This window comes from Protopterus annectens, chromosome 4.part0 (genome assembly GCF_019279795.1).
Source record: "Protopterus annectens isolate FY-2018-M chromosome 4.part0, PAN1.0, whole genome shotgun sequence".
NCBI classification, from domain to species: domain Eukaryota; kingdom Metazoa; phylum Chordata; order Ceratodontiformes; family Protopteridae; genus Protopterus; species Protopterus annectens.
The window spans coordinates 311,139,693-311,152,357 of record NC_056733.1 but is presented as its reverse complement, the minus strand read 5'-3'; the positions used below and the strand labels follow the sequence as shown (position 1 = coordinate 311,152,357).

At 36.8% G+C, this 12,665-nt stretch overlaps 1 protein-coding gene across 1 annotated transcript in view; it reads right to left on the bottom strand.

Annotated features, from left to right (window-relative positions):
- PITPNB (phosphatidylinositol transfer protein beta) overlaps positions 1–12,665 on the bottom strand; it is an 862,947-nt gene that overhangs the window by 261,657 nt on the left and 588,625 nt on the right. Inside the window, exon 8 of the mRNA XM_044068302.1 lies at positions 2,324–2,401. Within this exon, the coding sequence (XP_043924237.1) occupies positions 2,324–2,401 (78 nt within the window). The remainder of the gene's footprint in view (positions 1–2,323; positions 2,402–12,665) is intronic.

The following is a 12,665-nucleotide window of genomic DNA, read 5'->3' as shown; positions in this document are numbered from 1 at the left end:
CCTAGGAGGTACCATGTCATAGAAAGATAGAAATATAAACCATCAAAATATTAAGAAAACATTTTAAAGCATGGTTTCTTTTGACAGTTAAACTAGAGAAAAAATATAACATCTCAAAAGTACTTTAGATGAAGCTGAAGATAAAGAAAAAAATAAAATACAACAGAAATATGCCACGATTAAACTAAACAGTAGCAGAGTATTATACAAGATAGCAGAGAAATCCTCTAATCCTGATGAAAAACTGAATTGCGTCAAGAAAGGGGTTGGCATAGTCAAAAACAAGTAACAGTTTCCCTTATTGGCTTTTCACTTAACAATCAAATCCTCCTTGTTAAATAACTCCTTCATATTCAAGACAAGGTATGTGGAAAAGACTTACAATAATGCCAATGCCTACATAAATTCAGGCATTATTACACTAAGACAAAAAAGAGAGTGTCACATTAACTTAGATGCATCCCAAGATTAATCTTGAATTTCACCATATCCATGGATCTGTTCAGAGTTGTTAAAGTTCAAAATGCTAGCTTTATAACTAACTACCTTTCAATCCTCACTAAACTTCTGCAACCATAAGAGAGTAAGCATTTGTTGGTAAAGCTGCAGAAATACATTTGAAGCAGAAAGCTTAAACAATACAGCTTAGATTAAAATCAGAGAGCATTACTGCCTGTGATTCCTGTAACATGGATAAGCAGTTGTTTTCCTTGGCATTCTCACTGACCATGCATAATCATCCTTTGTAACAAATTCAGAACCCACTATGAAGTAAAAGACGAAGACTAGGCGACATACTGGCATATTCAAATTTAGATAATTCTCCCTGCAAAAATCATGTACAAACAATCATCTTAAAACCTTGTACGCAGCATCAAATTCATACCTAACCTTGTGAAGTAAGCAAGCACTGCCAAAGTCTGCTATTCATCCACCCCAGACTCTAACAGACAAAGTAAAAACATTCTCAAAATCCTAACCCAAGATGTCTTTTCATGTTCGTGCTTTGTGTACCTTTCATTCTTTTATGCTAATGGTATTAATGAATGATGGATTCATTTCTTAATTAATGCACAAGCTTTTTGCAACCATCACAATATTTTCCACTCATAGTGGCCCCTTTGGGTTCACAAAGCAGTATTATCATACATCACACAGGTAGTGACTCCTAAGATATTTCAGCTATATATTGATTAATCAGATGCATTCAACACTATGTGTAGCCTGCATTATTATTCAAATGCTCAAAAACAGAAGCAGTATCAGCTTGCAAAGCAGAAAGGGAACTGTACATTAAATTTAACACTCCACCCAAGATCTGACTTGCAAATTTCTATTCTACATTATTTTTCTTCAAGAATCAAGTTAAATCAGTTGATTAAATTAGATTACCATTAGGGTATCCCAGTTAACCTTTCACATTTGGATACTGTAGAATAAATATTCCACTCCACTGCCATTTGGCACTTTAATAAATGCTCCGTATTAAAGATGTGCTGAATTAGTTTAAAAATTTAATATGGACTATTTTTGACAATCATAATTGGAATTCCATGACTGGTTCCTGAAGCTCTCATATATAATTCAAGAATATATTTTCTTGCCATATTGCAAAAGAATAAAGCAGAAAAACTGAATATTTCTGCCTGATAATAAGGGTGACTTCTCTCATGAAACAAATATAAAATTATTATCAGATTCTAATGCAAACTTTACACAAAAAGGGTATTTTTTTACTTTTGTATTTAGTACCATCTATAAGCACAGAAAATTGTAAACTGTCCTCAAAAATGTCAAATATTAAAAATATGTTTTACCTACTTGACAGCATGAATGTATTAGCTATGTGAGACGTTTGCTGTTTGTTTACATTTTGTGTAATACTGTCTGTCCCCCAGTCAGACAACTTATAGGACTTTAGCATATTGGCTGCTGAAATACAGAAATACAGACAGTATCAAATTCAGAACAATGTGTTGCTTTGCAAGTGCTGCAACACAGACCCATCCAAACACAGATGGAAACAGTCATGTAATAATGTACTTTTGCAGAGCAGCTATACCATCTGCATCCTGCAGGAGACTGTATCCCCGTTCCCCAATGTTGAGACTGTTCTTCGCACCCCTTGTCTGCAGTCATCCCTTCTGCTCATCTTTTACTGAGCCTTTTATGTTGTGAACATTTGTGACAATGGACACAGTGTGTGTAGGAGGGATAGCAGCATGGAAGATTGCTGTAGTAATCCGTAATTTCTGACTTCTATCCCATGCAAGCCAGAACTAATGAATACTTGTATTAAAGAGAGAAGTATAGATCACATTACCTTCCAATTAGGTCCCAGTGGTCCTCGGCCAGTTTTACTGGAGTGAAACAAAGATGGGTCTTCAGTAGCTTTGTAATCCTGTAAAGTAAATAAATAAATTTATAACCAAATAAATACATAAAGAAACATGGTGAAAAGGGTTATCAGACATATGTTCTAAAAGTCTGTATTCTTCAAACATCAGCTCAAATTTCAGAGACAATAAAAGTATAGTACATAATGACATACCATGATAAATAATAATTAAATATAAAACTGATAGCTGTAATTAGTAATTCATTTGCATACTGCTTCAAAGTTTTATAACTGAGCAACAGCCACAATGTAAATTTTCAGGATTTTTCTTTCTCAGCACTTGCATTAATTCAATAACATTTTTCATCTGCAAAATGTGACTTAAAAGAGAAGCACTGTCTGAACATCTTCCCAATCACAGAATTCTCATCTAAAGAATAAAAAAGGCAAGATGTTTACTTCTTTAACAGACTTTTTACTTCATTCCAACATGATAGTGAAGTATTATCATGCTAATAAAAAAAAAAAAAAAAAAACAGAGAATACTAAATTGAGCAGCTAAACCCAAGTTCAGAGGGCTGACTTTCAAGCTTTAGGACCATAACCCCATACCTATATTAGCTAGTTTACACTTCATATACATCAAGATTATTTCTGAAAAAAAGTTTACGACTATCTTATGATGGCAGGGGGATACTTATTCTGTAATCTCAAAAGTTACTCAGTAATATGCCTGACACTTTCTGTTACTGCGATTTATTCTTAGCATTATACTCTCTGGTCAGATGTTCACTCCCAAGTGGTATATTCCGAGCATAAAATGGATCACAAACTGCACTATAGATTAAACAGAGGTCAAGTCTAAAAGAGTATAAGAAACATTTCACAAATGTTTAACAAAGAGTGGTTTGATTTAAACTTCATAACACTGATGGAAGAATAATTTATTTGGGTAGTGGAGGAGTTTATGCACATACTTTAAATATGAAACAACCAGAATATTTAAACAAACAAATAATAGGGTATGAAAAGGGTCAGGCTTGAGAAATACACATCAGCAGTTAAGCGCAGGGATATAATGGGGTTTACAAAGAGAAAGAAGGAGGAAGTGGTAGCAAGGTTAGAAGAATGGTGCTGTATTATTCTGTAGACAGCACCACAATAAGAATGACTGTAAATCTGAATTGGGAAAATCTCAAAGTGAATTAAATGCTACGGTAGAGTGTAGGGAAAATCACTACGTTATCTTGGAAAAAAAAGCATAAGATTAAGAGTTAAATAGAAATGAATATTAAACAAAGACAAAGAAGACAGGTAAAAAAGGGCTTACTCATGGAATGTGCAGATATTGTAAAGATATGATGAATCCCCAAAACAATGTAGCAGGGGGTTATGAGAGGGACATATGAGCCGATATTTTTTTTAATAACTTAACGTAGAAAGGCTAGTGTGCATTGCACCACGTGAGGCACATATGTTTCACAAAGAGTGACAGAAAGGAAAATATCATTAATAAGAGTAACAGACCATTTATATGCCATTAAAACAAAAATAAATAGAATGCATTCTTTAGATATTCAATAAAATGTAAAGGCTGGAAAAAATGCACAAGGTGATAGGAGATATTAGGAAGGGGACATTGAGAGTAAGTTAAATCTAAGAGAAATTAGACTGCAATTTAACTTAGGTGCATACTTCTATCAGGTCTTAACAGATTACTTATCATTAAATCTGAAGTAGAAAAGGTAAGTGTTACAAGAGTTAAGTACAAAACGATTTGGATGTGCTTAGTTATTCACATTTTATGAATTATAATTTTAGAAGGGTTTAATTTTGAGCTGGTTTTGAATAATAATAAATGTTGATCATGCAATTAAGGGAACAATACTTAAATGAACACTGATGTAATTTTAATACAGTCTGATGAAAGTCTTCACTGCTTCAAATGTTGGGTTCTCTGATTGTGGTGTTCTGAACTTTTTTTTTATGTGCATTTACATTATTCAGCTGTGAACAGTACTTATTATAAATATCTCTGGGTCCAGTATGCCAATCTATTCCTTGATTTGACATGCAACATCTCAGATTTTTTTTTCTCTCTTTCATTGGCTCAAATGTACAGCCAGTGAGAGACAGAGAGGCTTATTGGAGTAGCTTGTCACACACAACATGAACCAATAGCAGACAAGCATGCAATCTAATACTAGTATAGTCTTTTTGAAAAATCAGTATTGTGAAGTGCTGAAGACTGGGTCTATATCATCTGAACGAAAGTTCAAAATGTTGATCACTGTAAACAGCGAAAATGCCGATAATTGAATCCTTTATTATGGGGGGTTGCACCCCCCACACCCCCCACTAATTATATACACCAACTCTGAGATCGCACTACAGTGAGGAAAGGGCAAATTTCCCGATCTTCACTGTTCCGCGATCTCACAAAACAGATACCGATTATCGTCATTTTTGCTGTTTACAGCGATTGACATTTTGAACTTTCATTCAAATGATATGGACCCTGAAGACTTTGCTGTAATTAATGTGGATCTGTTAACTTTATAGTGCATTATGTTTGTGAGTGTGTGTGTGTGTGTGTGTGTGTGTGTGTGTGTGTGTGTGTGTGTGTGTGTGTGTGTGTGTGTGTGTGTGTGCGCACTCTCAGGTAGAGGGTGTGATGACCCCACTTAAACATGGGGCAGTAACTAAGGAGCCTTAATCCTCACCACTGTTTCTGGTAAGGGAGAGTCACTGAAAGCAAGGATAAAACATAAATTTCCTCTAAGGGTACACTGGGAGCAGGCTCCAAACTTGGGACTGAACTATATGCTTCACTCCAGGTCCCCAAATGAGTCTTCACACTACCCACTGCAGAGCATTGTGTCCCAATTATAGGTATATGACACACTCACTCTTAAATATTTAATAATCACACAAATGCTCTTGGGAAAGACTGGCACAGATTTACCTGCTATGTCCTCTTTCCCAAGTTACATGGTAATGCTGCCACCCTTCAAAAGGGGTATTCAATTACATTGGGTAAAATAAATCTTGACATGTAAGGTAGCACGTAATCCAAGCAGTAAGGCTTTTTGGAGTGGCCCTGGTGTTATCACAATAAGTATAAACTCTCTCAGGCTACTAAAAGTACTTTCTAAATAACCAGCCACAATAGAAGGTAGTAAAATATTTAATAAATAAAAATGATTTAAAACATATATACACTGAATAACTGATTTCAATAAACCAGAGAGTTTCACACACAGGAATTAAGAAAACAATGAAGGATACGTCTCACATTGATTGAAGAAAATCTTTAGACAGTTAAGAAGATACAATGAGTTTAACTGTCCCTTTTTAATCTGATTAAGTCATGCAAAAGAAGAATACATGTCCACTCTTCAGGCTGTTGTCTGGTCCTCAGTGACTGGAATAGCAAATCCTATTATTTCTGCTGAGCAACACTGAAAACCTCTGAGTGATGAACACTGATCTGGAAAATAAACACTGACTACTACAACAACTGCTACAACTCAACTGCAACTGAATAACACCCAGAACCTGCTTTTATAGGACAATCTTTTAAAAGTCACAAAACATTGTTATGAGAATTCTACTCTCTCATTCCAGACTTTTGAAAAGTAAACAAAAACAGTTGCTGTGGAGATTCCTTTCAGCTCTGGCACACAATGACATGCATAACCTGCATTCAGAATTGTTTTTAAGAGACATGTACATTTGGTCAGCTAGAAGAACACTGTCTGATTCAAACATTTTACATAAACCAAAGTAATAATAAAAAAAAAATCATAAACTTCTATACAAAATTATAGCTAGTCATGCTGACATTTATAAGATAGGGTAATTTAAAATTATTTATAAGTATTTACAAAACTGCAGCCAGACATGCTAGCACAGATAATATCCAATATCCTCACAGAGGGCATAGCAATTCTCATCAGTCCTCTCTAGTTTTGCAGATGCCCATAATTTTGGCTCATACTTTTGCCTTCATCTTTGTAAAATCCTTCCTTTTCTGGTAAATCACTGTGGATTACAGACAAGTAATGCCAGTCATTAGTGTTTGATAGTTCGTACTGTTCAGAATAGACATGTCAGTGGTAAACTTGTGTTACTGTTAACTTTTTAAGTGAATTACAATTGTCTGCCTCTCATCTGTTCCAGATTTTGCATACTTCTGATACTGTCTCGTATTTTTGCTGTGCCTCATAAACCATTTGATTTTTTATTTTTCTGGTAAATCAGTGACAATTGCATTCAGTAAATAATGCCAGCCAGAGTTTACTTCTGCTTATTTTTCAGAAAATGCATGTCCATGTAATACCTGTTGTTTTGTTAATTTGTAAACAGAATTAGAGTTTTCCTGTATTTAATGCTCTGCTCTATTAATGAATTGCTTCTTGTAGTGAAAAGGACAGGGTTTGGTTCCATCCAAATCTGCTTACTGTGTGATTTTGAGCAAGTAACTTAACCAGACAGTGTTTTTGGGTTGCCTCATTAACAATAGATAAAACACTTTAAATTTGTCCCTTTTGGGGCCTTTATTTCCCGTTATTTAGGTTTTGTCCATAATTCTTGAACAAAGGACTTCAGAGTTGTTTTTTGTTGTGTTCACAGGAAAAAAATATATAGTTTTCTGGCAAATGTTGTAGACTGTAGTTTCTAAATAATTACAGGCATGTAAGTTTTAGACTTTATATTCTTCAAAAATGCTTGCTAATGCAAAGCTTGTTATACTAGCAACTTTGTAAGTAAACAAGGGAAATAATTAAACATTTGTTCATGTCTTTTTGTTATTGGTCTTTGCTACTGATTCTAGAACTAAGAAGATAAAAGGCAAAGGGGAGTTGCAGTGGATTGCATTGAATAGTTGTTGCAGCAGACAGCTGAGATAAATTCCTTGATTAATCTTTTTTGCATTATATGGTTTTGATAGTATGTTTTAGGGCAATTACCTGTGTATCTATTCATTCGCTTGGCCTCATGCAGACATATGAGGTGTATAGTTATACACATGATTGTAACTGATGGTTGTGTGTGTGCCTGTGCACACATATGCATAAGCAAGCATTTTATGAAGGATATGAGGTCTGAAACTCATGTTTGCCATTGTGTAGTGACTGTAGTCCACAGCAATTTACCAGAAAAAACATGTGTTTTATGAGGAGCAGACTACTAATATGAGGCGAAATCATGGACATCCTCTGCATGTGCACTCACACTCTTATTTCTCTTACCCCCTTTTCTTGACATCAAGGACAGACAGCTGATACTGCACATCTGGAAAATATTATTTTGTGGTGGACATACTGCTGTCTTTACTATTTAAATGATCACAGAGACTTAAATTTAATTTAAATATAACAAAAAAAAATTCTTACACTGAAAACAAATTTGGCATAAGCTACAACAAACTTCTCTTCCATGGAAACTCATATTTATTGAAAGTGCAATTGTCGTGCTGGGATTCATATGTCAGATAACATTGTGAAGCACTAATTAGCATCTATGCAAGTGACCCTTTTCAAGAGCAGCTCAGCAGCATGGTCTGGTGAAGTGACTTTCATTTGTGTAAAGTCACTCAGTATACAACCGATGTCTTAATCATTCAAACTATGCAATACAGGAAGCAGCTCATTATAGGTTAATAGCTGCTTACTGGGCTATTGACTCAAGAGCCATTTTAAGCCTAGCCAAGTTTACCCAAAATTTACTAAAATACTGCTGATTTCTCAATACCCCAAGGAATTTTATGAGTATATTATTTCATATAGACTTGCACACAGGATCACAGGAAGTTACTAGACTATCGACCCAGAAGTCATTTCAAGCCTAGCTGTTTCATCCCAATGTAATACTATAGATACTCTAGTCAATACCCAGAACTGTATTTAGTAATGACTGCCCATGTCCTGGAAGGTTGGAGGTGCTATCCCCAGTATGAATGTACAGTGCCCAATCTGCTCACCCAGGTTCCTTTTGAACAGTGTCATAGAGGAGCTCTACTTCACATGAATTAGCATCCTATTCCAAAAATGCGGCAGTTGTTGGGAGACAAATCTGACCCTCCAGCATGTCCTATTCAAGTTGCAGGCCACATTTACCTCCTTGGAATAGGGTTGCTCCAATACTGTTTAATTTATGGATGTGCAGCAAATTCATTAAGTGCGGGTCAGAGATTGAGCTGTAACCCAGGCATAAGTCTCCCCTAAAAAGTCTATATGATATAGAGTTACAGGGACTTTATTCCATTTGTGTAAGGCACATGTTGGAGTCCCTTGATCTTCTTTGTTAAAAACCTCTGAGGGCTCTCCAATTGATGCAGGTGCTTTGTATGGTACATGCCGGAAGGGGCAATTATACTCAATTATGGGCCTGATTAGTGATGAGTACAGAGGGGTTATAACCTCCTTTGCTCTACAGGCTATGCCTTTGGTAATCAAGTGTGCTACACAGAAAGTTTTCCTTACTACAGTAGACACATGGTGGTCAAAGTTAAGGTCACAGTCTACTTGTAATCGCAGATACCTTACCATTTTGTACGTACATATTGTAATATTGTTAATTTGATAGTGTGATTGGACATTGTGTCTATCAAAGGGAATGATGGTGCATTTCTTTGCATTTAGTTTGAGACCGTGACTAAGACACGAGTTGTTGGTCTGCATAAGACCCTCCTGAAGTATACTGACATCATTTGGGGATTCAATAATTGCACCCCGTTTGCAGTCGTCCACAAATCTGTTCAGCTACAGCCCTTTAGTTTTGATCTGAAGGTCTAAGAAGCATACACCAAACAGCAGGAGGCCCAGCACTGACCATTGTGGCACCCCACCAGTGACAGGCCTGCTGGTTAATGTGGAGCCACTAACTTTGATAGAGTATGACTGGTTTGTGAGCTAGTTGGCAACCCATCTTAGAACATTGGGGTTTACATTCAGTTTGCTAAGTTTATCAGTAATGCCTGAGTGTGAGATTGTGTCAAAGGCCTTCGCCAAGTTGAGGCATGCTGTGTGCACAGATTTGCCCTTGTCAATGGCCCTGGTCATATTTTTGAAGAAATACACCAGGTTTAACAGGCATATCTGCCCTTGACAAACCCAAATTGGGTCAGATCCAAGGTTTGGAGGTTGCCTATGTCTCTATTTATGAGGTCAATGATGATACATTCCCTGGCCTTACAGATGAGGCTGGTCAGACTTTGGGTCTACAGTTCCCCAGGTCTGTTGCTAAGCCACCTTTGAGGAGTGGAATAACTGCTGCTGCTGTTCTCCATTACACAGGAACATAGCCTGTGCTTAGGCTGTGATTGAATAGGGTACTTAATGGCTAGTTCATATTTTAGTTTGTATAGAAGACACCCTGGGGTGTCTTCTGGTCCCACAGAGGCTGTGTTCTTTGCCATAGACAAGGCTTTAATGACCTACTCTTTGGATAAGTAGGGTGGGGGGAAGTTAGAGGCAAGGCTTTTGATATGTTTGGAGAGAATAAGAAGTGAAATTTTCATCAAATCTGTTTGCCAACAGGTTTGCTATCTCTGCCAGATTAATGTGCTTCATACCATTAGTCACTAGTTCAGCACATGATTGGGTCCTACCTTTTAGGCTGCATACATAACTGTAAGAGGCCTTATAGTTATCCTTGACTGTGATTGCTAAGTTTTTCTCAAAGTTACCCTTAAAGGATTTGGTATGTTGTCTTATTTGCCTGTTGAGGCTGGGGAGGGTGCTTTTCCATTGTTGGAGCCTCACCTTAGTTTTCCTACACAGTAACATTTTGCATTTGTTGTAAAATATGTTGATGCTGGATGTCTATCAGGGCAGCTTGTTTTTACTTGGGCTCTGGCTTTGATACTTTCTGGAACAGCTGAGTCTATACACTTATACAAGTGATAGTACATGACTTTAATGTAAGCTTTGGTATAGTTACCACTTCCAGAAGGGGGTGGGGCCTGGAAAGCATTGATACCATACCCTAGGACAGTATAGTTTGTCTTGGTGAAGTTATTTAGTCTGAAAGCATAATTTCTGAGCTCTGGTGTTAGTTCCAGTTCAAAGACGATTGATTTGAGGTCAGATTTAACTAATGAGGATCTGACAGTCTTGGTGGTGCATCTGTTTGTCCTGTTAGTGAGGACCAAATCTAGTAGGTTTTAGTAGGTTTGTTCCTCTTGTTGGAGTTTGAACAATTTGTTCCATGGCATTTGAAATAACAAAGTCAAGGAACTTTTGTGCTAGTGAGTTAGGGCTACAGTACATTTCCCAGTTGATGGTGGGATAATTGGAATACCCCATGACCAGAGTGTTTGGCAATATTTGGATTGACTCCAGTTTGATCAAGTAAGCCTCATGCGCATCATGATCCATGGAGGGGGATCTATAACTAGTTATGACTTGAATGGGAGTCTTACCACAGTAATCTGAACTTGGGGGTTGTCCTGTCTAACTATTCAGGAGGTGAATTTATCTCTAATATAGATAAAACCACCACCTCCTTTGGTTCTCACACATTAATTTTGCAGTCTGAAGGTGTGGAAGGCATTGGAGCCTTGCAAGGTCGGGGTACTCTTGGAGACCTTGAGTCAGGTTTCTGTGACTGCATAGACATCTATATCCTTCAGTGACAGGAGTGCTTCCAGGGTGTGCAGTTTTTGGTTTAAGCTAGCATTTAGCAGCATAACCTTATTTGGTTATGATTGGCAAATTTCACTTCAGCAATTTTGTTTTTGAGACCTTGCCTAAAAAAGGCTCTATGGGCAGGCAAGAGCCTTTGCCAGCAGCCAAAAGCATAGTGTTGCCAGGTGCAAACCATCTCTGGCAAAGCAGCGAGGTTTGTCGACCATGTCATCAAAGGCTGACAGAAACTGGATCCCTTTGGAATGACACCAAAAACTATGCCAATTATTGAAATAGATAATTTTATGTTTACACTGTGGCATCATTCTAGGAGAGGGTAATATGCTGTTCAAGGCTAGGGACATATTTGCCTGGGACACATGCTCAGACAGTTCAATCATGTCTGTCTTCATACAGTCCAAATCAAGTATTTACAGACTGCCCCTGTCCATTAGGGACATAGATGCCAAATGAGGGCTAAATTTGTGATTTACCATCTCACTGGACAAAGTTATATTTGAATATGGTTAACGATCAGCTTTGCTTCTCATGGATTGAAAGCCTGTTCCAGAAGAAGGTAATCTTTGAGACACACACCTAACAGGTATGTATTAGCATGCCATAACTTTACTAGTCTGCACTAAGTATCAAACAAACTCTGCTGTAGCCCAACACAGTGCATTTCACATCCATATGCTTGCAAAAAAAAAAAAAAAAAAAAACAAGATAGAGTAAAAATGTATTCACAGTTGAAATATTAACATTAAGCTCATAGACTCAATTCTGTCCAGTTTATTCACAATGAAATAATAAATACAATACCAGCAGTCAACAAAAAATGAAACCAAGGATTGTACCCAAAGAATGTCTCGTATGATGTTATTCTAATTTTAAACAAATCAGTTTCTTCTTTTATACTATAACTGCTTGCAAACACTAAGGACTTATTCTGTAAACTTTTATTCTTCAGACATACCCCTGACAATGTCGAGAGTAGATGCCAAAAAGTCCTTAGCCTCTCAAAATAAACCCTTTTACTCTGAATAAAAATGGCAATTTACACATTTTCCAGTTCCTTTATTATCATTTCACATATCTCAAGCTTTAAACATTATTTCTCCCTGTAGCCCAGAAATATTCCATGTTTACCACTAACTAAAAATAATTGGTAACAGACAAATAGGGCTTAGAAGTAGTTTCACTGTGGCAGATCACAACTGCATCAATGCTTTGCAAAACTGTAGAAGCTATGTCAGTCTTGCATTTTTTCTTGCTGGGAGTAAGTTCCAAAGGTATTGTAAAAAGGAATAAAAGCAGGAAACAGTTTTTCTTAAACAATAATGAACACATTGCTGGTTATTTCCTCCAAAAAGTTTTTAGAACATTACTAGATTTAGCAGCCCTAAAAAAAATTTAGAAGGCATATGAACTCAGAATTAATTTCTTTATTATTGCTATTAATTCTGCTGGAAGCATGCGCTGTAACTGTGGGCATGGAAGATCCTATCCGCGTGTCTCCATTCTGCCATTTCACAGGTAGTGAACCTGTGAAATTGCTGACCAGAGAGAGTACCTCTTTCAACAACAACAACAACTACTCCCACAGCTTATTCTTTTACGATCCAGCCTGTACCCACCACCCAAATTTTCAATCCCCTAAACAAACTCAAACCTTGCTCACTTTCTGCAGATAA